At 43.3% G+C, this 27,057-nt stretch overlaps 3 protein-coding genes across 3 annotated transcripts; 2 read left to right on the top strand and 1 right to left on the bottom strand.

The window, feature by feature from the left end:
- The first annotated feature begins 94 nt into the window (after positions 1–94).
- LOC100522147 (olfactory receptor 2A12-like) lies at positions 95–1,042 on the top strand. Its single transcript, XM_003128091.3, has one exon. It carries the CDS (start codon positions 95–97, stop codon positions 1,040–1,042), a length of 948 nt encoding a protein of 315 aa, XP_003128139.1.
- Positions 1,043–11,314: 10,272 nt separating this feature from the next.
- LOC100521977 (olfactory receptor 2D2-like) lies at positions 11,315–12,253 on the top strand. Its single transcript, XM_003128090.2, has one exon. It carries the CDS (start codon positions 11,315–11,317, stop codon positions 12,251–12,253), a length of 939 nt encoding a protein of 312 aa, XP_003128138.2.
- Positions 12,254–17,638: 5,385 nt separating this feature from the next.
- LOC100521802 (olfactory receptor 2A12-like) lies at positions 17,639–18,670 on the bottom strand. Its single transcript, XM_003128089.4, has one exon. The coding sequence runs from the start codon at positions 18,668–18,670 to the stop codon at positions 17,639–17,641; it is 1,032 nt and encodes a 343-aa protein (XP_003128137.4).
- Between the last annotated feature and the right edge of the window lie 8,387 nt (positions 18,671–27,057).

The following is a 27,057-nucleotide window of genomic DNA, read 5'->3' as shown; positions in this document are numbered from 1 at the left end:
CCTTGTTTGCTTGAAGTCTTGTTTTCAGCCTTGTACCCTGGAACCTAGATGCCTGGAAGTGTGACAACAGTGCCTCCTGAATAGGCAGGTCACCATGCAGAGCCTCAGCAAGGAGAACCGCAGCTCTGTGTCCGAGTTCATCCTCCTTGGCTTCTCCACTGAGTCTCAGGTCAGAATGGCTCTGTTCACTTTTTTCCTCCTTCTCTACCTCATCACACTTGTGGGCAACGGGCTCATCGTCGCCCTGACCTACTTGGATGCACGCCTCCACACACCCATGTACTTCCTTCTCAGTACCCTCTCCTTGGTGGACGTGAGCTATGTCTCCACCACTGTGCCCCAGATGTTGGTTAACCTGGTGTATCCGAGGAGGACCATCTCCTGGGGAGCTTGTGTGGCCCAGATGTTCATATTCCTGGTCCTAGGCATTGCTGAGTGTGTCCTCTATGCTGCTATGGCCTATGACAGGTATATAGCCATTTGCTTCCCCCTCCGCTATACCCTCCTCTTGAGCGGTCCCATTTGTGTCAAGATGGTCACAGCCTGTTGTTCCATCGGCATAGCTGGGGCCCTGATCTACACTGTCTTCACCATGCGTCTGCCCTATTGTGGCCCCTACAAGATAAACCACTTCTTCTGTGAGGTCCCTGCTGTCCTGAAGCTGGCCTGCGCAGACACATCCCTCAATGACCGGTTGGACTTCATCCTGGGTTTCATCCTGCTTTTGGTCCCACTCTCCTGCATCCTGGCCTCTTACATCTGCATCTTTGCCTCCATCTTAAGAATCCGTTCATCCCAGGGGAGACTCAAGTCCTTCTCCACGTGTGCTTCCCACATCACGGTGGTCACCATGTTCTATGGGCCAGCCATGGTCATGTACATGAGGCCAGGCTCCTGGTATGACCCAGAGAGGGACAAGAAGCTAGCCCTTTTCTACAATGTTGTCTCTGCCTTCCTCAACCCCATCATCTACAGTCTCCGGAACAAGCGTGTAAAGAGGGCCTTTCTGAAAGTACTTGGTGACAGAGGGACAGCTCCATGACCCAGCATGTTTCAGAGTTGTCAAAATCATGAGCAGACTTGATGGGGCTCATGTGGTATCATACATGTATATTGGTTCTGACCAATCTGAGCCTTTCTGAGGCTGTGAGCTACCCAGAAAGGGTGAAGCCACCCCTACACTGAAAATCTTCTCATTGATTGGAAAATCTTCAGCTGCCACCACCCAACGACTCAGTTGAGTACTGAAGGCAAAGGATTTCTTTCACAATAACTATGTCCTTATGGTTCAAAGCTATTGCTTTTTTGTTTTTCCTGGGTTCTCTCATCTCTGGAATTTTATGTCAATTCAATATAATCAGAGCCAAATGTTTAACACACACACATATTTTCTACAGCATAAAGGACTAGGGGTGAAGATGACATAAACAGTAGACAGATTATGCAGAAACAGTCTTGCTTTACTGCCTGACTTGCACTCACAAGTAATATCAACATTGCTTTACACTTGGTACTACGAAATCTAAGCTAGAATTATTTTAGATGCGTCTGTGTAACAATATGGCTAATAACCTGGTCCGAACTCAGCTTGCGAAATTAACTCTTACCTGGTTTTACATTTCAAGTCTCACTTTTGAGAAAGTACATATTTCATTAAAAACATGTGTATATATCTCTCTGCATTTCTCTACGTATATCTATATAACAAGAGCGTCAGTCAGAGATGCACAGAAAGAAATGACAGAAGAGAGTATAACAAAGAGGAGTTCCTGCTGTGGTGCAGTGGGTTAAAAGATCTGGCATTGCCACAGCTGCAGCGTAAGTCACAGCCACAGCCCAGATTCAGTCCTTGGCCTGGGAACTTGCATACGTCGCAGGCACAGCCATTCAAAAAAAGAAAAAGAACATTAAAAAGACCCCATTTTCTCACACCCAAAATAAGCACATTAATATTTTGTCATATTTAGTTTGCATCTTTTTCCCCTTTTTTAAAAAAGGAAAATATAATTACAGATAAAGTTAAAGTGTTCTTTGAATATTTCCAACTGCTCTGAATCAGTCACTACCATTAAACTGAAATCTATTCAGTATGTTTTTAAGCTTTTGCTTCCATACAATTGTATCCATAAGTAATACATAGACTTGTTTTTGTATGAAATTAAACTTTTATAGTGGTGTCATGGTATTTGTTAACACATTAGGTCTCTGACATCTATCTGTTTGATGGTTATAGGCCCAACTCACCGTCTTTAACAGGTCTTTTATGTACCACATCTCATTTATCCAATTCTGGATATTGAACATTTGTTTATTTCCGATTTTTCACTATTTAAACAATTCTGCAACAAATGTCTTTGGACATTCCTTCATATATATTAGTATTTACGCATAGCAGTGAGTTTGGCAGATGTTAGAATCCAAGAACTTTCAAACGTACTAGATCCTCCTAAGCTATTTTTCCAAGTAGTCATACCAGTCTATACCTTCCGTTCTCATCAACACTTGCTCATGTTATCTGTCGTAACCATTCTGAAGTTCCTCTCTCATCGATAGAAAGTGTTCAAGTTTACTGTTAATTTATAATTCTCTGGTGACTAGTGAATTTAACATCTTTTCCGAAGATTGTTGGTACCATTGCGTGATGAAGTCAGCCCTGGAGGTAGACTTCTAGGTTCTAACCTCAGATTTACTAACTCAGTGATGCCGGGCAAGGTACCTAACTTCTCTGAGTCTCAAATTCCTCATCTTTTAACGGGAAGAAAATACTGTAGACCTCAGAGGGTTGTTGGAAGGATTAAATGAGATGATATATGTAAAGCATTTATCATAATGGAAAACAAATAGTACATGCACAGTGCGTATGAGATGTTACATACCTTTTCCTAATTTGCAGCTTATTGTATATTTTGGATACTATTCTTTGTCTGCTGTATGCACTGACGATCTCTTCTGTCAGTTTATTACTTGTTTGCTTTATTGCAAGAGCAGTGTATGTTTGTTCTTAAAATTTTATAACAGATGCAAAAAACACCCATTACCTTAGACTTGGAGGTAACTGCAGTTAACATTGCAGCATCTAAAATTTTTTAATTGCTTTTATTAAATTTTTTTGGCCACACCCACAGCATATGGAAGTTCCTGGGCCAGGGACTGAATCCAAGCCACAGCTGCAGCCTCTACCACAGCTGCAGCAACACTGGATCCTTAACCTACTGCGCCACAGCGGGAATTCCACTTTTATTCATATTTTAAGGAAAATACTATAGCTCTTAAATGACTTATTATCTCGTTCTATAATTTTTAAATTTAATTACACTGTATGTATTCTTCCATAACTTGATTTATTCACTCAATATAGTTTTTAGCATTTTTCCACGTTGATTTGTTTTCACTGCTAAAAAGTAATCCTTTCACTTTTTGGATGAATAGACTACAATAATCTTTTAATGAATAGAATATTCATGAGTTTATGAGTCTTTTCCTTATGGTTTCTCTTAAATGAACATATGTCAAAGATTTCGCTGAGCTGCAAGAGGGGAGACCAGGGAGGTGAACAAGCTTCAGCACGGAAGGGCTTTGGCAGCGGAACAGAGGAGCTGAGACTAACTTCGGCACATGGGAACCAGTGAAGGGTCTGGAGCAAGGTAGGAGCAAAGAGCTGCAGGCTAGAGAGACAGAACGATGGCTGTATCAGCTAAGCAGATGCTTATTGGCCAGTGAGCCTGTTGCTGAAATCAGGCCCTGCCCCTTGAGAAGGAAGATAGGGGATCACAGACCTGGAAACCCTGGTTGCTTGGGGCGGGCAGCCAGGGAGAAGGCATTCCAGGCTGGGCCAGGGGAGTGCTGGAAAAGAAACAGACCTCCAGAGGTATGAGGAGGCCCTTGGGGTGGGGGCTTCCCTGTGGAGCAGGCAAAGGCCTGCAGCCCTGAGGGTCTCAGAGGGGGCCAAAGCCAGATTTAGCTGGGCCTGGACACCACCAAACCCTGAGCTCCCCTCGAGTGAAGGAAGAGGCCTCCAGGTCCTAGTTAGTGCTGCAATGGACTCCATGCTGGAGCCAGAATCAGGATAGTGGGGAGCAGGAGAGAGTGACCATCACCCAGGAGGAAGAGCTCAGCCCTCAGTGTGGCCAAAGGAGTGACCAGTAAGGGGACAAGGAAGGGACATCATCCGGGGAATGCAGGGCACAGTAACGCTCTAGGGCCTGGCCCTGGCTTCCCACCACCCTATCGTGCAGGGAGGCAGGCTAGAATGAGCCGGCTGGCCCAGCCTAGGGAGCCCACCTGTCCCAGAAGCCAGGCTCTTGGGCTCAGCTCTCATCAGCCTCTTCCCTGTACCGCTCCTGACTTCCAGCCCAAGTCACAGTCTGGCTCCTGTGGGGAAATATTGGGCCAAGTGCCAAATGTTAAATCCTGCCCACAAGGACTGTCTGTGGGCAGGTGACCTTATTATGCTCAGAAAGGATGGAGCCTGAAGCTTCTTTAGCCCTCCAGGCAAGACTGAACTCCTCCCTACTCTTTGGCCAGAGATATCAAAGGAGAACGAAGTCTTCGCTGCTGCCTCACTCTCCAAATTGTAGGATACATGTTCCTTCTGTTACCCCCTTGGTGCTATAGTCCTTGCATGGGAGAGGCCACAGTGGGAGCCTGCGTGAGAAAAGCGTCTCTCCAAGTGATCTGAAACGACAGAACCCACCTAAGCCCCAAGAGGCCTCTGGGCAGTTTCAGACCTCCATGGGCACCCTTCTTTATAAGATACATATTAAAGTGTACCATATCCCACAGCAAATGTAATTAATACATCACTTCTGATGAGACTATGTAAGAGTTATTGAGTCACCACTGACGAACTGATAAAATGGTATCGTTAATAGTCATTTAACTATTCACTAATTTTTATTCGGTGGGGTCCCTAGTTTTGAGCCAATAATCTTTTCCACATCTCTGTCTGCAGACATGTCTGAAAGCTCCAGGGCCCTGGACACGTTGCCTGCAGTGCCTTTTTCTCAGCTTTGCTGAACTATAGTTGATTGACAATGTTGTGATAATTTCTGCTGCACAGCACCGTGATTCAGTTCCACATATACACATACCCATTCCCATATAGGTTATCACAGAATATTAGGCAGAGTTCCCAGTGCCACACAGCAGGTCCCCACTGACCATCCAGTCCATGTCCAACGGTGTGCATCTGCCAATCCCAGGCTCCCAATCCACCTCTCTCTCCCACCTTTCCCCTTTGATAACCAGAAATTTGTTTTCAAAGTCTGTGAGTTTGTTTCGGTTTTGTAAATAAGTTCATTTGTATCATTTTTTAAGATTTCACATATAAGTGACATCATATGCTCTTTGTCTTTCTCTCTCTGACTTAACTCCACTTCGTATGAGAATCTCTAGGTTCATCCATGTTACTGGAAATGGCCTTATTTCATTTCTTTTATGGCTGAGTAATATTCCACTATATATCTGTACCACATCTTCCTTAGCCATTCTTCTGTGGCTGGACATAGGTTGCTTCCATTCTTAGCTATTGTAGATAGTGCTGCAATGAACATTGGGGTGCATGTATGTTTTTGAGTTATGTTTTTCTGTGGATATATGCCTAGGAGTGGGATTGCTAGATCATGCTTAAGTTTTCTGAGGAACCTTCCTACTGTTTTCCATAGCGACTGTACCGATTTACATTCCCATGAACAGTGTAGGAGAGTTTCTTCTCACTACACCCTCTCCAGCATGTACTGTTTGTAGGCTTTTTGTGAAGTGATGCTTCATGGTAGTTTTGATTTGCATCTTTCTAATAATTAGTGGTGTTGAGCATCTTTTCATGTGCTTTTTGGCCCTCTATATGTCTTCTTTGGAGAAGTGTCTCTTTAGATTTCCTGCCCATTTTTTGATTGTGTTGTTCGGTTTTTTTGATACTGAGTTGCATGTGTTGTTTGCATATTTTGGAGATTAGTCTCTTGTCAGTTGCTTTCTTTGCAGATTTTCTTCCATTCTGTGGGTTTTCTTTTCATTTTTTTTAAGATTTCCTTTGCCATACAAAAACTTTTAAGTTTAATTAGGTCCTATTTTTTTATTTTTGTTTTTATTATCATTGCTCTAGGAGAGAGATCATAAAAAAATATTGTTGCAATTTATGTCAAAGAGTGACCTGCCTACATTTTCCTCTAAGATTTTTATATTATCCAGACTTATGGTTTAGGTCTTTAATATATTTTGAGGGTTTTTTTGTGTATGGTGTTAAAAGAATGTTCTAATTTCATTCTTTTACATGTAGCTGTCCAGTTTTCCCAGCACCATTTGTTGACGAGACTGTCTTTTTTTCCAGTGTATATTCTTACCTCCTTCATCAAAGATTAATTGCCCATAGGTGTGTGGGTTTATTTCTGGGCTTTCTACCCTATTCCATTGATCTATATTTCTGGTTTTGTGCCAGCACCTTACTATTTTGATGACTGTAGCTTTGTAGTATAGTCTGAGCCCAGGGAGCCTGATTCCTCCAGCTCCATTTTTCTTTCTCAAGATTGCTTTTGCTATTCAGGGTCTTTATGTTTCCATACAAATTTTAAAAGTTTTTGTTCAAATTCTGTGAAAAATGCCATTGGTAGTTTGATAGGGATTGCATTGAATCTGCACATTGCCTTGGGTAGTGTAGCCATTTTGAAAATATTGATTCTTCCAATCCAAGAACATGGCATATCTTTCCATCTGTTTGGTCATCTTCAACTTCTTTCATCAGCACCTTTTAGTTTTCAGAGTATAGTTCTTTTGCCCCTTTAGGTAGATTGTCTTAGGTATTTTATTCTTTTTGATGTGATGGAAAATGTGATTGCTGCCCTAATTTTTCTTTCAGATCTTTCTTTTTTTTTTTTTTTTTTTGCCTTTTAGGGCTGCACCCTTGGCATATGGAGGTTATGGAGGTTCCCAGGCTAGGGATCTAATTAGAGCTGTAGCCACCAGCCTACACCAGAGCACAGCAATGCCAGATATGAGCCGGTCTTCGACCTACAACACAGCTCATGGCAACGCCAGATCCTTAACCCACTAAGCGAGGCCAGAGATCAAACCCACAAACTCATGTTTCCTAGTTGGATTCAGTTCTGCTGTGCCACGATAGAAACTCCTTGATCTTTCATTATTGATGCCTACAGTTTCTAATGAATGAAACAGCCCTGGGGATGCCACTGGCAGGAGGAGAGGACAAGTTCATGGACTTCATCACCCCAGACCTCCCACAGTGCCTCATTTTTTCCCTGGGGAAGGAGGAGCAGCTGAGAAAAGACCTTCCCTTGGGGTCCTGCCTGAGTCCCAGGACATGCCCCCTCCCCGGCATCCACACTCCTGTTCCCGGCTGAGCCTTACATTCTCCCAGCCCAACCTGGGCCTCCAGAAGAGCCTGGCCTGAGCATCCTTAGAGACTGATGATTCTGAGTAGTAGCCTGGTGATTCTTCCCTGGCAGAAAAGCAGTTACAGGAACAGTCTTGGCTAGAGCCCTGGGACCTTGCGCCACACAGGAGTGGCCCCCTGAGTCGGAGGGAACTGTGCCCACAACCCTCTTCCCTGCAAGGTTATAAGCTCAAGACAGCAGTGCCCCCAACCATTCCAGGGAGCAAGCCTGGTGGCTGGCTACTCCCCATGCCCAGCCTTTGACGGAGCTCTGTGTAGGTGCCCAGCCTAGTTCACAGTTCCTGCTCACCTCTGTTTCATTGCTCATGTCTGTGTGGGTGTGTATATGGGTGCTTGGCTCTGCTTTTTTCTCTCTCCGTATCCATCCACACCTTTCTGTCTTTGAGTCTGTTTTTATCTGTTTCTGCCTCTCTTTCTCTTTCTTACTTTCCATCCCTCTTGATCTGTCTCCTGCTGCTGCTGTTTCTTCTTGCTGTCTCTGTGTTTCTCTGCCTCCAGAGTTTTTGTCCCATGTCTCCAGTTGTCTCTCTGAGTCTATGGATCTGATGTTCTCTGACTGGGTCTTCAGCTCACTCTGTGCCTTCCTTTCCCTCTTTCGCTCTGCATGTGGCTCATGCTACCTCTGAATCTGCCTGCAGCACAGTCCCTCTCCAGTCACCCCTGCTTCTCTCCTCTTCTCCTTTGCCTTCTCTTCTCTTCTCCTTTGCGGCCTCACTGACTCACAAGGCTCTTCCTCTTGCAGTGTTTCTCTGGGTCTCCCCTTGAATCTGGTTCCCACCACCCCCCCTCCACTCTCAGTGAATCTCCCTCACCTTCCTGCTCCCTCAGCCTCCACCCCTGTCCGGCTCTCCCTTGTCCGAAGTCACCCCATCGTCCTGCTCTTGGCCCCTCTTCCAGTTCTTTCTCTCTCTCCTGGAGACTGGCTTGCCCCTGCCTCTCGCCACCTGCCCCGTTGGACTCCCTCTGTCTCTCTCTTTCTCTTTCTGCTCTCTTCCAGCTCTTTGCTGCTCAGCCCTGCCTCTTTCTCACAGCCCTCACTCGTCCAGCTTCCCAGCACATTCCCTCCTGGCTTCTCCTTGGTCTCCTGGCCTCGTTCTCCTTTTGGATCTTCACCTCATTTTGTCCCTCTGACTCTACCATTGGGTCTCCAGTCTTTTGTTCTCTTCTTACACAAAGAGAAAAAGAAACATTTTCCCAAATTCTTTCTCTTTCTGAGCCCCCTCCTTCTCCTCCTGTTCATGTCAATTGCACTCTCTCCTCGTCTGTGCCCCCCAGATTCTAGTTCTCTGTGCTTCTCTCTGCCTCCTTTCTACTTGTGTTTGGGCCTCTCCCTCCCTTCTGGGAGCTCTCTGTCTTTATCCATCATTCTCTCTGCATTTGTTGCTTTCTGGTTTTATCTGTTTTTCTGGGTCATTCTTAGCCCCATGCAAGTCTGTGCTGATCTGGGGGAGGGTATGTGTGGGGGGGGGGCTGGAGAAAGGGGAAGGGAAGAGAAAACAGATATCTTCAAAACTTGACAGAATTATATATTACTGCAATCAACCTCCTTTTCTTCTTTTCTTTTCTTTTAACAGATAAGAAACGATTACCTGCTCAGAGTCACGGCAGTAAATGACAAAAGTGAAAATTCAAAACTCTCTTGAGACATTTATCTTCTAGCCTATGCTGTAGAGAGTAGATATGTGAGGGGGAGATAAATATAAGGCCCAAGGTGAAAAAGAAAACCAATTTTCTCTGAAATCTATTATATCCTAACAAGGCTGGCACTCCTAGCTCCACTCCCAGGCAATTTGGGGACCAGAAGCTCATCTCTACCAGGACCTTACAATCGCACAATCAAGTTCTCCCTTCTCATTGCTAACAGGTCATCATCAAACCTGGCTGTGGCAGAGTCAGAAGCTGAAATTCAGAGAATCCAAGAAACTGGTCCTTAAAACACACAGCAAGCCGGCCAAGGAAGGTAAGGGTAGAAACCAGTCCCAAACGCCACTCTGGACAAAGTCACAAATTCACCAAGGGCAAGGAATTGTGGGGGAGCCAGAGGCCTGTGACCCCCATCACCTCTGCTTCCTCTGCCTCCCGCTGCAGGTCCAAGCTGGAGGTGAGAACTGGGAAGCCTCTCATAACCAGAGACCGTGTTCAAGGATCTCCATCTTTCAGGACCTATCTCCTAACCAAACGCTTTAACCTCAACCAATAAATGCGCTTGCATTAAACTCCATAAGCTGATTCCCAAGTACTGGCCGGTGAAGGAGACAGGGGACAACGGGAGAAGCCTTCCTTCCACTCTCCCCTGGCCTTTTCTAGGTCCGATGTATCCGTCTCCATTTCTGATCTTCCTCTCTCATATCCACCCTTTACCTAATTAGTTTGAATGGAGAAGCCAGCCCCTACAAATTCTGTCTTCACTTGAACTTTATTCCGTATTACAAAAGGTATTCATGTCTATTGTAGAAAATTTAGAAAGTTCAATTGTTCAAAAGTTCAAAGTGCAGCCCAAATTCTCAGGCTCCCCCCCAGAACTTCTGAATCAAAACTCAGGATGTGAGGCATAGTAGCATATGACAAGCTCTCCTGGTGATTCTGATGCTGAGTGAAGTTAGAAAGCACTGAGTCAGAGGAACTGGAGTTTGTAGCTGGCTGCCCAGGTGACAGGAGTAAGGCATCCCAGAGCAAGGAAACAAGAGGAGATGGGAGGCGGTTCCAGGAAGGAGACGAGACTCTAGTCCCATGATAGCTGGCAGGAGACCAGAGAGGGGCTGCCGAGATACCTTAGGGACTTTGTGATATTAAACGTTCAACTTTTAAATAGTTTTCTGTTCTGCCCTGCATTGTAAGTCATCTTCATTTTACCCATACCTTCAGGAAAGTCTTACGAATAGCATCCTTGTGTTGGTGAGGGTCAAGGAGGAAGAGAAAAGGGATGGATACTGAAGAGGTCAGTACCTACACAAGGGAGGTAACAATGGGATCAAGCGTTCAGGGAAGGGATTTTAGAGCAAAGTGACCAAGGATGCACAAGAAACCCTCAGAAATACTGGGGAAACACAGAGCAGCTCAGCTAAGGAGCTGTCTTGATTTACTTGCTCATTAGAGGGAAAAGGGTCAACACTAGAATGCTGAAGGACTTGGAATGAACTCAAAGGCATGTCTCTGTTCCACCATAAAATACTCACCCATTCATTTTCTCCTAGGTGGCTTTACAGTTTTATTTTTCTTATTTAATTCTTTAACATATTTTTTTGGCCATGCCCATGACACATGGAAGTTCCTGGGCCAGGGTCTGGACCTGCACCAGAGCAGTGACAATGCCAGACCCTTAACCCTCTAGGCCACCAGGGAACTCCACTCTTTAAAGTATTTAGAATTTATCCTGGTACCAGAGACGGGATTAAGATGGCAGAATAGAAGGACTGGAGCTCAATTTCTCTCATAGAATTTATCCTAGGAGACTACGTGAAATCGCTTTTTCTACTGATATTATCTCTAGCTCTTCATGACCCCTCTGATTTATAACAAATACTAATCATTTGGTTAAAAAATGTGTTGAATCAATGACATAATTAATGAACACCAATAAAGTAACTTCTGTTGTCCCATAAAAAAACAGAAAAATGGATGAATAATAATAATTTTTTTAAAAAGGCTGTCTCAGGAAAAGGAGAAACAGAACACAGCCTACAACACTTCCCTGACTTGGTCTTCACCCTTTCATCGCAATGACCGTCAACTAAATCCCGAAGCAAACCTCAACACCACTCAAACTACTGTGGGGACGTATCTAGGAGTGCCCATCTGCTAACCCAAACTTCCCGTTAGGAAACATGAATGAGACATGCGTGAAAATTCCCTGGCACAGAAACCCAATAAATTGCATATCCCCCAAACTCTCTGAACAGGCAGATCGCAATGCAGGAACTCAACCAGTCCATCGTGACGGAATTCATCCTGCTGGGCTTTGCCTCCGACCCCAGGACCGACCCTCTGCTCTTCGTCTTCTTTCTAGTCTTTTACCTGCTTATCCTTGTGAGCAACAGCCTCCTAATCACCCTCATCCACCAGGACTCACACCTCCACACGCCCATGTACTTCTTCATCAGCGTCCTCTCCATGCTAGACGTCTGCTACACCACCACGACCGTGCCCCAGATGCTCGTGCACATTCTCAGCAGGAAGAGAGCCATCTCCTTTGCCAGATGTGTGGCCCAGATGTACCTCTTCCTCCTCTTTGGGGTTACCGAGTCCTGGCTTTTCTCCATCATGTCCGTGGACAGGTACTTGGCCATCTGCCACCCTCTCCGCTATAAGGTCATCATGAGCCGCTGGGTGTGCCTCCTCATGGTGGGCATCTGTGCAGCGTATGGTGTGGTGGGTGGCCTGTCCTATACCTTCTTTGCCATGCGCCTGCCCTATTGTGGCCCTAATGAAATTGACCATTACTTTTGTGAGGTGCCTGCGGTCCTGAAGCTGGCTTGTGCAGACACCTCCCTCAATGACTTGGTGGACTTCCTCACGGGCTTCAATGTCATTGTGGTCCCCCTCTCCCTGGTTGCCATCGTCTATGCCAACATCTTTGCCACCATCATGAAGATCCGCTCAGCCCAAGGGCGGCTCAAGGCCTTCTCCACCTGTACCTCCCACATCGCAGTGGTCACCATGTTTGCGGCTCCGTGCGTCGTCATGTACATGAGCCCTGGCTCTGACTCCCTGTCGAACAGTGGCAAGAAAATGGCCCTTTTCTATAACATTGCCACAGCCTTCCTCAACCCTGTCGTCTACAGTCTGAGGAACAAGGATGTGAAAAGGGCTTTCCTCAAACTGACAGGACAAGGCAAGGCCCCAGAATGACTCTTTAAAGATGAAAATCTGGGGAGCCGTACAAGGCAGGACTCACACTCACCAACTCCTTGAGGACTCCTCCATGAGACCTGGAAGAGACTGACTGCATAAGACCAGCTCTTCGCCCGGACCCGGTGGGAGAGGTCAGGATGCTTGGACATCAGCAGTGCTGTGGCGGAGTGCTTTGAGACAAAGATGATAGTGAAGGTCCCACACAGGGGTCAAGAGCCCAGACGCTAGTGCCAGACAGACCAAGATAAGAGACGGTTTTATCAATTCCTAGGAAAGTGAATGCTTGCAGGTCATTTAACTACTCTAAGGTTTGTATCTTTTCCTCACAGGGTAATTGTAATGATTAAATGAGATGATACATGGAAACAGCCTAGTACAGAGCTTGGCATATAGTAATCTTTTAACATGTAATCAGGGTGTGTTTTGGGGGGGTTGTGGGGGGGTTTTTTTTGTTTTTTATTTTGTGTCTGCATCTGCAGCATGTGGAAGTTCCTGGGGAAGGGATCGAATCTGCACCAGAGCAACAACCCAAGCTGCCGCACTGACAAAGCTGGATCCTTAACCCAGTGCACCGCAAGGGAACCCTATCAAATGTCAGTTTTAATTTTTATTACTCCTGCATGAATTATCAATCCTTAATCAGCCATGATCCTCCTGGGCTGTGGAAGTGCCTATGGCGGGCAGGGGTGGGGATGTTGGGGTGGGGAGAGTGGAAGGAGAAACTCAGAAACTGTAAAGTGGAAAATCTTAAGTTGAAGAAGAGATTTGAGAAGGAAGAAGTGAACCCTTCTCTACTCATCTATGAAGTTACCTTAGAAAGGGGAAACATTTTGTTTTATGACCATTTTTCTGTTCTTTTGTGTTTTTATATCTCTTGATTTCCCTTTTTCCCTTGTTTCTAATAAAGTCCATTTTTGAAAACTACAGCCTCTCTTGGGTGATCTCAAGAAAAAAAGACTCTGTCCACTTAAGAGTGCGGGAAATTAGAGAGGAGAGGGTGGATAAAATGTTACCCCCAGATACAAAATTTAGAGAGCCCAGAGACTCTCTAAGAGAAAGGGATTAGAAATTCAAAGAGAAGGATTTTTCCCTGTTTCCTCTTGCTTAGAGGGACCTTCCCCGAAACTGTTTATTTCTCATAGCATCTTTACAAATGTGAATTGTTTTCTCCCAGGCTTTACCAATCTGCAGGTTATGTTACAGGGCATCACCAGTATTTACTGACTGCTTGCTGCCACAGAACTTCAGTACCCAACACAGCAATTCCCATGAGGTTCTAGAGGCGCGTCCCATAAGCTGACATGCAGCCTCTTTGGGCTCTTCTTTCCCAACTCCTTCCTGATGTGTACCCTGCCTAAGAAACTCCTTGCAAAAAACAACAAAAAACAAAAAAATCCGCCAGGCTGGCCAAAAAAATAGAGCATGAGCGTCTGTGCCCTCCATGAGAGGCTAGAGCCCATGCCAAGGGTGCAGGTTCACAGTGTCCCCAAAGGTCCTGTGCCACCCCACCATCAGGAGCCAGAGTGTTACCTAAATAACGAAGCAAAGTTAAAGGCAAATGACAGGCAAAACACAGGGCATATAATTGCAACACATTTACAGATGTGAATAAAATCATTAACACATAAAGGGCTCTTACAAATTGGTAAGAAAAATACAAACACTCCAGAAAATTGGCAACAGATATGAACAGTTCATTGTTAAAAATCCAAATAAAGGAGTTCCGCTGTGGCTCAGTGGGTTAAGGACCTGGCATTGTCACTGCAGCGGCTTAGGGCCATACGTTTGATCCCAGGCCGGGGAACTTCTGCATGCCCTGGGTGTGGCCAAAAAAGAACAAAAATCCAAATAATCAATAAATAGATGATAAAATCAGACCACAGTAGGCACCAAAGTAATGCAAATTAAAATATCAAGGCGATACCACTTTTCCACATTTAGAAACTGCCAAAGAGCTTTTAAACAACAGAGTCAGAGGTGGCCAGAATACAACAAAACATGAATTTTCATCTATTGCTGGCGGAAATACAGATTGACCTAAAAAGCACATTCATCTTTCACACAACCAACTATTACCAAGTAATAGTAATCAGTCTAGGCCTTGTTATATGGCAGCCAGGACTTTCCCAAAGTCCAGGCAGTGGTCAGAGCACCTTAGAAAAAAGTATTTATTTCTATGCAGTCAACCACGTTCACATTCTAGGTTTTAACAGCTCAGTTTGAACAAGTGGTCCAACAGAAAGTAAGCCACCTGAAAGCAGAAAAGCCAGAAAAGCATATTTCAACTCAGTCTCAGAGGGACTCATGCTCAGCAGCAGGCTACCAGGAAAGCTCCCATCTTTACCAAGTAGCGATTATTTTAGGCATAACGGAGTTATTTTAAGAACTGGACCTTATCCAACCATGGGAAAAAAAAACATAAACCAAGTTGACCATACCACAATCCAGCCACCATTATGCCAAAACATCTTTATTATGTGTTTTTCATTAGGGTTTTCTCTTTAACCCAGGAATTTTTGAGAAGTAGGGTTCTTTAGCATTGCTTATTAAATTTTATTGAGTACAGTTAATTTACAATGTTGTGTTAATTTCAGGTATACAGCAAAGTGAATCGGGTTGTACAGGTTATTACAGACTATTGAGTATATTTCTCCATGCTATACAGTAGCTCCTTGCTATCTGTTTTATATACAGTAGTATGTCTGCATTAATCCAAACTCCTAATTTATCCCTTCCCCTCACATTCGCCTTTTAGCAACCATAAATTTGATTTTGAGACCTGTGAGTCTGTTTCTGTTTTGCAAATAAGTTGATTTGGAGAAGTAATTTTTTTAAATTCCAAATGTGGGGAGGGACTTTTGTTTCTGATATGATTGAGCAACACGTATTACCTTCTATGGCTCAACTTAAGATCTAGGCTGGTGACCATGATTTTCTTCTCCTGACAGCCGTTCCGTAGGATTACCCTTGGCCGTACCTCATCTGGATGGGTGCTTCAAGCCTGCACTCCACAGGCTCTGGGTGCTTGAAGTCCTTTTCTTCTTTTTAGAGAATGTTTTTGAAATGTATTTTTATTGAAATATATTGGACATATAACTTCTCATTAACCACTGAGCCATGAAGGGAACTCCGTGAGTATATAGTTTTGAAAGTAAGTGAAGTCAGTGTTGGAAGGAAGAAAGAGCGGTCAAGCACGCCAAACACCGCTTGTGGTCCCTGCACCAAGGACTGAGCAGTGACCACTGCAGTTAACAGCAGGAAGGTCATCACCACCTCCGCACAAGGTCGTGGTGAAGGAAGTGTTAGTGTGTTAATCAGAGTGAAACCTGACTGGTGAGTTTCAGAGAAAACTGTAGGACAGAAATCAGAAACTGCATGGACAACTTTTTCTAAGAAATTGCATCCAGAGGAGAGCAAAGCAATGGATGGTAGACGGCAGGAAAATGAGGATTTAAAAGAGTTACTTTTCTTTGAGACAAGACAGTAAAATATTAGTGCTCTATTCCCTTTTCCTTGCTGCCAGTTCGGATAACTATGTGGTTCTCTTTTTTATTCTCCTCGACAAAACTAAGTTAGAGCTTACAAATAAGGAGGCCAGAGCCGAATTCAGGTTTTTCTCAAGATAATTACAGAAAGTGCCAGATAGCTGACTCACTACAGATGACCAATGAAGTCACAGAGACAAGAGAATGTGGTATCTCTTGAAGCCCTGGAGCCAGACTGTGTCAGGAAAGTCCAGGTTTCTCCTCTTGGGTTTTTTGTTTTGTTTTTTTAAGCTTTATTCACTCCTGAGCTTAATTTTTAAATTTTTTAATATTATTTAGCATGTCCTTGCAGTACTGGCTAAATCATTGTTCTCAAACTTAAAAGTGCGTAGGAATCATCTGAAGAAGCTTTTCAAACGAAATTTTGATTTTAGAGTAGGAGTGCCAAGATTCCGCACTTCCTAAGAACTCCCCGATGAGGCTGGTGATACTAGCAGACCCCTCCTTGAGTAGCAAGAGTCTAATTCACAAGGGAGAAGCTTCGTATGAACCGATGACCCCGTATTCTGGTATTCACACCCAAGGTAATCCTCTCCCCTTGAATTTGGCCTGAACCTAATAGTTCACTTCTCATGAATACCCTCAAAGTGATGGGAACTCACGTTCAATATTAGGTTACAAAAGACCCTGGCTTCCTCTCTGCTCACAATCTCTCTCTTGCTCTTGCTTGCTCATGCTGATGAAGCCAACTGCCACATGACAAGCTGCTCTAAGGAGAAGACCTCATGGAAGGAACTGACGGATGCATATACAACAGTCAGGAAGGAAGTGAGAACTTCAGTCCAACAGCCTAACAGGAACCGAATCCTGGCAATCCTGAATCCTGGGGAAGTAGATCCTTCCCCAGTTGAGTCTTGGCTCCAGTGGTTACCTTACTGCAGTCCTATAATAGCCCCTAATCCAGAGGAGCCAGCTCAACATCATTCAAATACCTGACCCACAGAAACTGCAAAAAGTAAATGTTTTAAGACACAGCATTTGGGGGGGGAGGGTAATTTGTTACACAGCAATCAATGACCAATACAGAGGAATTGCAAAGATCAGGGATGAGGTTTATAATGATCCTAATTATGGTGATAGTTTCACAGATATTACAGAACTCATCAAATTATGCTTTAAATACCTACAGTTGATTGTATGTCAGAGTACTCCAGTAAAGTCAAAAATGCATTATGAAAGTCTTGGTGGGAGGAGATTTTCATCCAATTACTAGGAGATTCTATTCCCCCCTACAAATATCTCTTCACAAAAACAGCGCTCCCTTCTTTAGTGACATGAGGGGTTTTGTGCCCTAAATTCATCCTCTCCTAATAGTACTAAGGGAAAACTGACCTGTATTACTTCTGGAACTCTGTTTCATATGATCAGTATTGGTTTTTCTTAAATTGCTTTTCTTTCAGAACTTATCAACTACTGATTAAGCTATAACTGGGTCATTGATCTGAAAATCTAGAAGTCACCTTGTACCCATCAACTTAAACTTATTTCATGAGTCTTGAGCTCAGGCATTCAGGACCACATTCATGTAGTAATAAGAAAGGTGAACACTGGAATTCCCTGGTGGCTCAGCAGGTTAAGGATCCGGCATTGTTGCTGCTGTGGCATGGGTTTGATCCCTGACCTGGATACTTCTGCATGCCATGGGCATGGCCAAACAAAAGAAAAAGATGCATATATGAGACTTGCCTTCATGGAGTCCACTGTCTGCTGTCTTTGTATTTGAGGCACACCCATGGCCACAGCCCTCTGGATGGCCTCATGCTTAATCTCACCGAATCTAACGCATTAATATATCATGTGTGCCCATTTGATGTTGAAAAGCATTTGGATGGAGAAGTCATGTAGGCCGTGTCCTGGGTTTGCTGCTGGTGCCCATGCTTCTTTGACTTCTTGCTGGTGCATTACCCCAGCCTGTCGCTTTGAGGAAGGCCCCCTTCACATCTTTGTTCCTAAGGCTGTAGATGATGGGGTTGAGGAAGGCAGAGATGACATTGTAGAACAGAGCCAGCTTCTTGTCCTCTTCTGGGGAAGCCTCAGAGCCGGGTCTCATGTACATGACCATGCATGGAACAGAGAACATCGTGACCACAGTAATGTGGGAGGCACAGGTGGAAAAGGCCTTGAGTCGCCCTTGGGATGAGCGGATTCTCAAGACGGCAGTAAATATATTGATGTAGACAATGACGATGAGGGAAAGTGGGACCAACAGAAGGATGAAGCCCAAGATGAAGTCCACCTGGTCATTGAGAGATGTGTCTGCACAGGCCAACTTCAAGACTGCAGGTACTTCACAGAAGAAGTGATTTATCTCATTAGGTCCACAATAGGGAAGAACCATAGCAGAGACAGTGTATATTAGGGCACAACTAATACCCCAGAATCCACAGAAGGCTACCATTGACCCACACAGCAAAGGGCTCATGATGACTTTATACCTGAGGGGATGGCAAATGGCCACATACCTGTCATAAGCCATGATTGCAAAAAGCCAAGACTCAGTAATTCCTAGCATCAGGAAGATATACATTTGGGCCACACATCCAACGTAGGAAATGGTCTTTTTCTTGCAAACCAGATGCACCAGCATCTGGGGCACCGTGGTGGTGACATAGCCCATATCCAGAATGGAGAGGACACTAAGAAAAAAATACATGGGTGTGTGGAGGCGGGAGTCCATGCGTATCAAGGTGAAAATGAGCCCATTGCCAGAAAGGGTGATGAGATAGAGGAAAAGGAAGACACTGAACAGAATAACATTTATCTCTGTGTTACTAGAGAATCCTAAAAGAATGAACTCAGCAAGGGAGCTGTGGTTTCTCAAGAGGAAGTCCTGCATTCTTTTCCTGGTGTAGAGAAATAATAGAGCCATGACTCAGAAAGTGAAATCTCCAAATTCAAATCCCCCAGCTGCTCATATATTAGGAGTGCCAGATGCCAGTAGCAGAGCCTGCCTATCAGGACACTTGCAAAGCTGAGGACCATATTTTTACAAAGAACTTCCATTTGATGTGAAACAGCATGTTAATATTGTATTATTTAATCCTGGTTTATGCTAAGATCCCAAATAAATTCTGCATTTCAAAATGGAGAACTTGCAAAAGGAGTGTCTAAAACTGTTTCTTGCCCTTCATGAATATGCACAGTTCATGCAGCTTATAAAAAAGATTTCAAAGTGGAATGAATGAGATATTTGAGGATATAGCGTTTTCTGTGAGTTTCATATCAAATGGGGATGTCTGCCCCTCCTTTGAAGCTTCTCCCCAAATAGGCTTCAGTGGAAGCACCTGAATAGCTTAATGAATGCTCCAGAACTTTAGAGAGATGGTTGTTAGATATCTGACTCAAGCCTGTATTATCAGGAAAAGAAGTGTTCTTTGGAAATAAATTATGGGGAGTCCATGGAGAGTCACAGTTATGTGTTTCTACGAGCCACAGGTGGGTGATATATGAGGGGGGTGGGGGGGCAGGATGAGGGAAATGATTAAAAGGAAAAAAGAAAAGCTAAAAGAGAAAAGAAAAGAAGAAAGGAAGGGAGGCAGAGAAGGAAGGAAACCACCAAACTAGGATACTATATAATCGATGAATATATCGTTCAGAAATGAAAACTGTTTGCTCTCAAAAACATAACTTTCTTTCTCTCTCTCTCTCTCTCTCTCTCTCTCTCTCTCTCTCTCTCTCTTTTTTTTTTTTTTTTTTTTTTTTTTTTTTTTGCTTTTTAAAGCTGCAATTGTGCTGTATAGAAGTTCTCATGCTAGGGGTTGACAGAGCTACAGCTGCTGCGACCTATACCACAGCTCAAGGAAACACCGGATCCTTAACCCACTAGCCAGGGATCAAACCATTATCCTCATAGATACTAGTTGGGTTTGTAACCCACCGAGCCACAACAGGAACTCCAAATAAATAAATGATTACCAAAATGCTCAGAATGAAAGAAATATTAAAGAACTCCTTTAGGCTAAAGGCAACTATAGGAGAAGTGCAGAAAAGGAAATGCCACTCAGAGGAAGCATCATGTGTGAAGTTATGAAATGTGAGCTAAGCCAGAGAGTGATGGGAGATGGGGCTGGAGAGGTAAGCAAGATAGACCATGGGGGACCTATATGCCCTGCAGAAGAGGCTAAAGAGAGTGGACTCTATGGGCAGGAAGACAAGGATCAGTTAAATGACACTGACATTCAGATACATCTGGGAACAATCACTCTGACTGTAATGTGGAGACCAAATTGGAAGTGAAAGATGCCAAATGCCACAATAATTCAGGAAGGAAAGACTGAAAAGTGGGAATAAAAGCAGATTACTGACATGAAAAGTAGGTATTAGACAAGAGTCTTTAGGCGGGATCAATGGATCTAGGTAAGTGATTAAAGAGTGGAGAGAAAGAAAGAGGAGTCGAGGATGAGTTCCAGGTTTGGTTAAACGGGCAGGTGATGACGCCATTCCCTGAGCTAAGAAACGTGGGAGGGGGAAGTGTGGGAAGGAGGTGAGGAGTGAACGCACTTTGGACTCGCTTTGGTCTCAGGGGCTTGTGGGAGTCCTCGCACCTGTTGTAATGATGGGTCAAACGCTAAAGAGAACCCTAGAGAAAGGAATCGAGTATCATCAGTTCTTCTGGAGGAAATGAAGGTATCAGCAGGGATGATGATGATACCACTCAGAGAAAGGGCGCAGAGGTGGAAAAGAGCTGGAACCAGAACCTTGAAAATCTCCAAAATGTAAGGGCTGGCTTCAACGAGAATCCAGAGAAGACAGTATTGAGGGACCAAAGAGGGATGATTGACACAGAATCTGAAGAAAAGACAAGGTTTGCAAGGAGAAGGTGGTCTTTGTGGTCAAATGTGCATAGACATCAAGTGAGACAATAATCCAAAGTGTTTCTTGCTTTTCACAACAAAGAGGCTTTAGGACAATAGTTTCAACAATTGTCTACACGAAGGAGGCAAGAGAAGCTAAGTGTAGTCTGATTTCTAAGACATTCGCACCGAGTGGAAAGAAGGTATAGGTCAGGAGATAGATGGTGATACAAATACAGTATTTTATGTTGTAGGAATTTTGGCTTGACTATATGGTGAAGGAAACTGCTAGTTAATAGAGAATAAAATTATAGGAATGTGACAAACTAAGTCTTTGATGAGGCAGGAAAGTGTGGGATCCAGGCTATAAAGGGCGGGACTGGGCTTAAATCAGAGGACCCCCTTCAGCTGTGGCTGATGGGAAGAAAATAAGAATTGATGTGGACTGGACTCCCCATCATGGCTCAGCAGAAACGAATTTGACCAGCATCCACTTGGACGCAGGTTCGATCCTTGCCTTTGCTCAGTGGGTTAAGGATCTGACATTGCCATGAGCTGAGGTGTAGGTCACAGACCCAGCTCAGATCCAGCATTGCTGTGGCTATGGCGTAGGCCAGCATCTACAGCTCTGATTCGACTCCTAGCCTGGGAACTTCCATATGCCATGGGTGCAGCCCTAAAAAGACAAAAAAAAAAAAAAGACAAGAAAGAAAGAATTGATGTGGACAAAGAATATTTGAAATGTCAACAAACACAGAAATTCTGAAGTGTATCTATGTCAATTCTGTCGGCTAATTCAAGGTTTTTTTTTTTCCTTTTTAGGAAAATAACCTAATATAATGAATAACAAAATCAAGATACAAAACTATTTCACCTGATAAGAACTGTCTGAAACTAGCCAGTCTTGTGGCTTAAACATATCTTCATCTTCCTATCAGTTGCCCAGACCCTTCCCCCAACCTCCATGCGTCCAAATGATTGACTACTTGAACTCTGCCTTTGATGTTTGATAGATACCTCAAAACTACCATGTCCAAATTTGGACTAATAATTTTCACTACTATGATCTAGCTCTTGGACCTCACCTCCCATTTCTGTCTCCTTCATTCACTTAACCAAAACCACAGTGTAATTTTTTCTATTCCGTCAACCTCCAACTTGGCTTTCACCTAAATTCCTTTGCCAGATATCTGGTGCTCTTTTACCAGAAATCTTCGTGGTGAATTCTCTCACCCCTTCTGGATTCCCTTCCCATTTTCATTTCATCCAAGAGCTCTTTCTTCACCATCCTCTCTGAAATACAGCCATCCTCCACTGTCTCTTTAGCCTGCTTATTCTTCCTTGTACCTCGCTTCTTAAAGACTTTTCCATTATCTACCTAATTATTGTATGTTGCCCCCAACTAGATTGTTAAAGCAAAGACTCTGTTCACTACTGTTACTCCAGGGTCAATCACTGTGCCTGGCACATGACAGGAACTGAAATAACATTTATTAAATTATTAAAGCAAGGATGCCAGTCTGGTGCTCCATCCCCGAACTATGTTGGCAAGACAAGAAGAGGTGTTTGCTGCCTGTCCTCTGCAGTGGAGCAAACACATATGGAATGTAGAATTTACACCTGGGACCCACGTCTTGAGGGGTATGTGGACAAGTTGCGACACATAGAAAGATACATTGCAATGGTGAAAAAAAGAAACCTAAGCAACTGGGATATTTTCTCCACAGAAATTTAAGCTAAGGAGAATGGTTGGTCCAGCTACACAAGTCTCTAAAGAGCTAAGTTAAGGCAGATGAATAAGAATTGCCCTGCATAGCTCCAAATTTAGAATTAAGTGTAAATTTTTCCAGTGTGACAAGCTTCAAATTGACTAGAGCAGACGTTCTGACTCTCGGACCTGTTCATAGACAGAAGTGTCCTGAGATGCAATGAGCTCCCTGTTGAGAGTTTGAGGGGGTCAGACTGAATCCAGCTGATCATATGTCTGGGATGCATTGGGATAAACACAGACTTAGGAAGAGGTGGAGCAGGAAGACTGCTGAAGTTCATTCTACATGAACTTCTCCTCTGTTCTCTTTATCGTTCAACTTTGCTTTTCTTGATGCCTAGTGTCTGGGGCATTGCAGAAACCTCCCACTTGTGACCTCCATCCCCCATCCCATAACATTTGTTGGTAGCAATCTTAATAAAAGAGCTTTTCCGCTGAGGATCAATAACATGGCACAGAATGTATGTGGGAAAAAGCATGGGGTACTTAGGGAAGAATAAATAGGGGGAGTAGGAATGGGGGAATAGACGGGCAGCCTCCAAAAGCACACTCAACCCCTAATCCCTCTAGTATAACAGGGAGCATCAGTGGACTGAAGACATCTTGGTGGAAGGGACCTGCTTTGCTCTCTGCTCCTCAGTAAGAGATCTTTTGAGAAATTCCCATTTTCAAGGTGGCCCCCCAAATCCCTGCCTCCCCTGAGATGATCTTGCAGCTCCCCTCCTTCTCCTTTATATCCTATGCTGTCCTACATACCTTCCCCAACTCCCATCTGCCACCCCCCTGTCTCGCCCACTTCCAAGGGCCCCACTGATTAGGACAGGGACACAGGGAAGTCCAACTGCCTCAGCTTCCCCAACCACAGTTCCTCCTCCTTCTCCATATCTTTATTGGCTACTAGAGGCCAGATACCTTGAGGGAGTTGTGCACACTAAAATACAGTCAGAGTATGAGAGAAAGGCAGTGGAGTAGAGAGTTAGCAAAAAAGCAAGTCAGAGAGACAGGAAGGAAGAGATAGACAGAGAAGAAAAGGGTAGAGCAAGAAGCACAGACATGAAAGGACACGCAGACGTGAAGGTTTGCAGACAGTAAAGAAAACCACGGCAGGCAGAAGACAGAATGCCCCAAGACTCGGGCCCCTGCCCACCACTGCCTTCTTTACCTGCTGTCGGGCTCTGTGTGAGGGGTGGGTCAGTGGTCTGAGTATCTTTCCTTTGAATCCCTGATCTTGAGAGCCTTGGTTCCTGAGAGGACAAATCTAAAATCTTCCTAATGAGCTCCCTGGGCCTTTGAATTCCCCAAGGTCTGATCATTAACTCCAAAACCCAGTATCTAGTGCTCAAGACTGTGTACAGCCAGCCAACTACCCTCACCCTCCCTAAAAGCCCTCCTTGTTCTAGCCAGGCCTGCCCATACCTTCCCATGCTCCATGTTTTCTCTGGTTTAGCACCAGACTGCACAGGTTGGATCCCTGGTTTCACATATTTACTAGCTGTGTGACTTTGGGCAGGTTTTAAAAACCTCTCCAGGCCTCCAGACCTTTTATCAGTAAAAGAGAACTTGCTTCATAGGGTCATAGTGAAGATTAAACAAGTTAATAAGAATAAAGCTTTTAAGACTGTTAGAGGCAAGCAAGAGAAATATGAAGTGAAAGTGCACAGACTGTATGGAGAGCAGAGAACACTTGACTGGTATGCTCTGACAGTGTACATTTGAGTCAGAGTGACGGGGGGAGTCAAAGAGGGAAGCGGGGCTAGGTTAAAAAATTCTCCTTATACCATGACAAGAACCTGCACTGGGCAATGTGGAGCTCTCAGAACATGTAAAGGGAATAAAAAGGAATAAAATAGTTTGAATTTCAGAAATATCACTCTGAAGGCTGGCATGTGGGAAAAACTGGATAGGAGTTACTAGAGAGAATAATACTAGGAAAGAAAAACCCTAAAACTGTAGACATTTTTGGTTGTCACAACTGGTGGAAAGAGGGGGAGAAGGGAAGGGAATACTACTGGCATCTAGTGAGTCAAAAAGCCAGATGCTGTTAAATATCTACCAATGCATAGGACACCCCTCAGCAACAATGAATTATCCAGCACACAATGTGAAAAATACTAAGGTTGAGACAACCAGAGCTATTGGAATGTGAGTTCAGGCACAGCCCCTGTAATTGTATACCTACCTATATACTGGAAAATAGGTCAACTTTCATTTTCTGGGACAGTCCAGCATGGAAAAAGAGATCTTCCTGGGAAGTCAGAGTTCTGGGTTCGTATCTTCCTTTCATCATATGTAATTTGGAATGTGCTCACTTGTGTAAGTGGAAACTTTTTAACTGTGAATGAGTGAATATTGGCTTGAGAAGTATTTTTTTAACTAGTCTTTCCAGAGTGTCTGCTATCAGAAGATCAAAAGAATAAGACATAGTTTCTATTCTCAAGGAATTTATAGATATCATGCAACATGCATAGTCACTATAGTTTGAAGATAGCATTTCATGGCCATAAAATTCAAAGTGTTTAATGAAATAACTAAAGAGCTCAAAAAAATATTCAAGAGTTCATTAAATGCATATGTGACAACATCAAAAAAAATTAAATATAAGCTGGGAGAGTTCCCATTGTGGTTCATTGGGTTAAGAACCTGACACAGTGTCCATGAGGATGTGAGTTCAATCCCTGGCCTCACACAGTGGGTTAAGGATCCACCGTTGCTGCAAGCTGTGGCATTCATTGCAGATGTGGCTTGGATCTAGCACTGCAGTGGCTGTAGCGTAGGCCAGCAGCTGCAGCACCAATTTGACCCCTAGCTTGAGAACTTCCATATGCTGCAAGTGCAGCCTTAAAATAAATAAATAAAACCTCATGGAATTCTGGAAAGAAATAGATGAGAAAAATAAAATGACCATAGAAATAATGGTCATATGGCATGCAGCAAAAAGTAGGCCAGACATTGCTAAAACCCCATCTAAGGACAAGGAAGTCAGAACAAGAAAATTAAGAAATTAAAATGAATTTTGTTCACCTTTTCAAAGAACCAGCTCTTGGTTTTATTAATTTTCTCTATTGTTTTTTGAGTCTCTATTTTATTGATCTCTTCTTTGATCTTTATAATTTCCTTCCTTCTGCTGACTTTAGGACTTTTTTGTTCTTCTTTTTCTAATTCGTTTAGGTGGAGGGTTAAGTTGTCAATTTGGGATCTTTCTTCTTTTTTGAGAAAGGCCTAGATTGCTATAAATTTCCCTCTGAGCACTGTTTTCGCAGCATCCCATAGATTTTGAGAGGTTGTGTCTTCACTATCATTTGTTTCAAGGTAGATTTTAATTTCCTTCTTGATTTCCTCATTGACCCATTGGTTTTTTAGTAGCATGTTGTTTAGTCTCCATGGAGTAGGTTTTTTCTCTTTCCTTTTCCCGTGGTTGATTTCTAATTTCATGGCATTGTGGTCAGAGAAGATACTTGAGATAATTTCTATGCTCCTAAATTTATTGAGATTCGCTTTATGTCCCAATATGTGGTCGATTCTTGAGAATGTTCCATGAGCCTTTGAGAAGAATGTGTATTCTGATTTTTTTGGATGTAGTGTCCTGAAGATATCAATTAAGTCTAACTTTTCTATTGTTTCCTTTAGTGGTATCACTTATAACTGGAATCTAATATCCAGCACAAATGAACATCTCCTCAGAAGAGAAAATCATGGACTTGGAGAAGAGACTTGTGGTTGCCTGATGGGAGGGGGAGGGAGTGGGAGGGATCGGGAGCTTGGGCTTATCAGACACAACCTAGAATAGATTTACAAGGAGATCCCGCTGAATAGCATTGAGAACTATGTCTAGATACTCATGTTGCAACAGAAGAAATGGTGGGGGAAAAACTGTAATTGTAATGTATACATGTAAGGATAACCTGACCCCCTTGCTATACAGTGGGAAAATAAAATAAAAAAAAAAAGAAATTAAAATGAAAATTAACAAAGACTTGAAAGAATTGTAGAGATATGATATATAGCACAAATGAATACCAACATAGGAAATCAATTTGTGTCTTTGAAGACTAAATTGAATATATGTAACAGGAATTAAAATTTAATAAATAAAGCAAAAAAAAATTTAAATAAGCTTTGACTCTACAAACTGAAAGGTAACACAATGCAATGCACCAGTAAAAACTGGTCAGAAGATCAACAAAGGGGCATACCCTAATAAATATACTGTGTGTTAATAATGAAAAAAAAAATTCCTTTGAAGGGTCCAAAGAAAAAACTCTAACAAAGGAAAAATATTACCCTGGCCACAGGCTTTTTCACAAAATCACTCCATGGTAGAAGGCACAGGACAGTGGACTAATCCTTACCCAAAGTTCTAGATGCAGAAAAATAAACATGCAACCCAAGAATATTATATCCCACCAAACTTTTCTTTCCCTCTTATATGGGTAATGAACATTTTTATGTGCAAAATTCAGGAAATATACCTTTTGTGATCCTTTGTTGAATAAATTGCTGGAGCATGACCTTTGGCCAATCAAGAGATGAATGGAGAAATTATGCATGTAAGCACAGAATTAATTTAACTAGGGTTATATATTTAAACTGTAGTACTAACATTAAAATATTGTAGAGATATCTGCCACTATTTGTCATTTCTGGAGTTTCCCTGGAAGACCTCACTTGCATGGCTGTCTTTATTTGACCTGACTT

The sequence above is a fragment of the Sus scrofa genome, chromosome 6 (assembly GCF_054392235.1).
Source record: "Sus scrofa isolate SSC_HxYL_T2T_F1_AM1 chromosome 6, Sscrofa_HxYL_maternal_Yorkshire_Landrace_v2.0, whole genome shotgun sequence".
NCBI classification, from domain to species: Eukaryota; Metazoa; Chordata; class Mammalia; order Artiodactyla; family Suidae; genus Sus; species Sus scrofa.
Note: the sequence above shows the minus strand (reverse complement) of the source record. Positions and strands in the feature narration are given on the sequence as shown.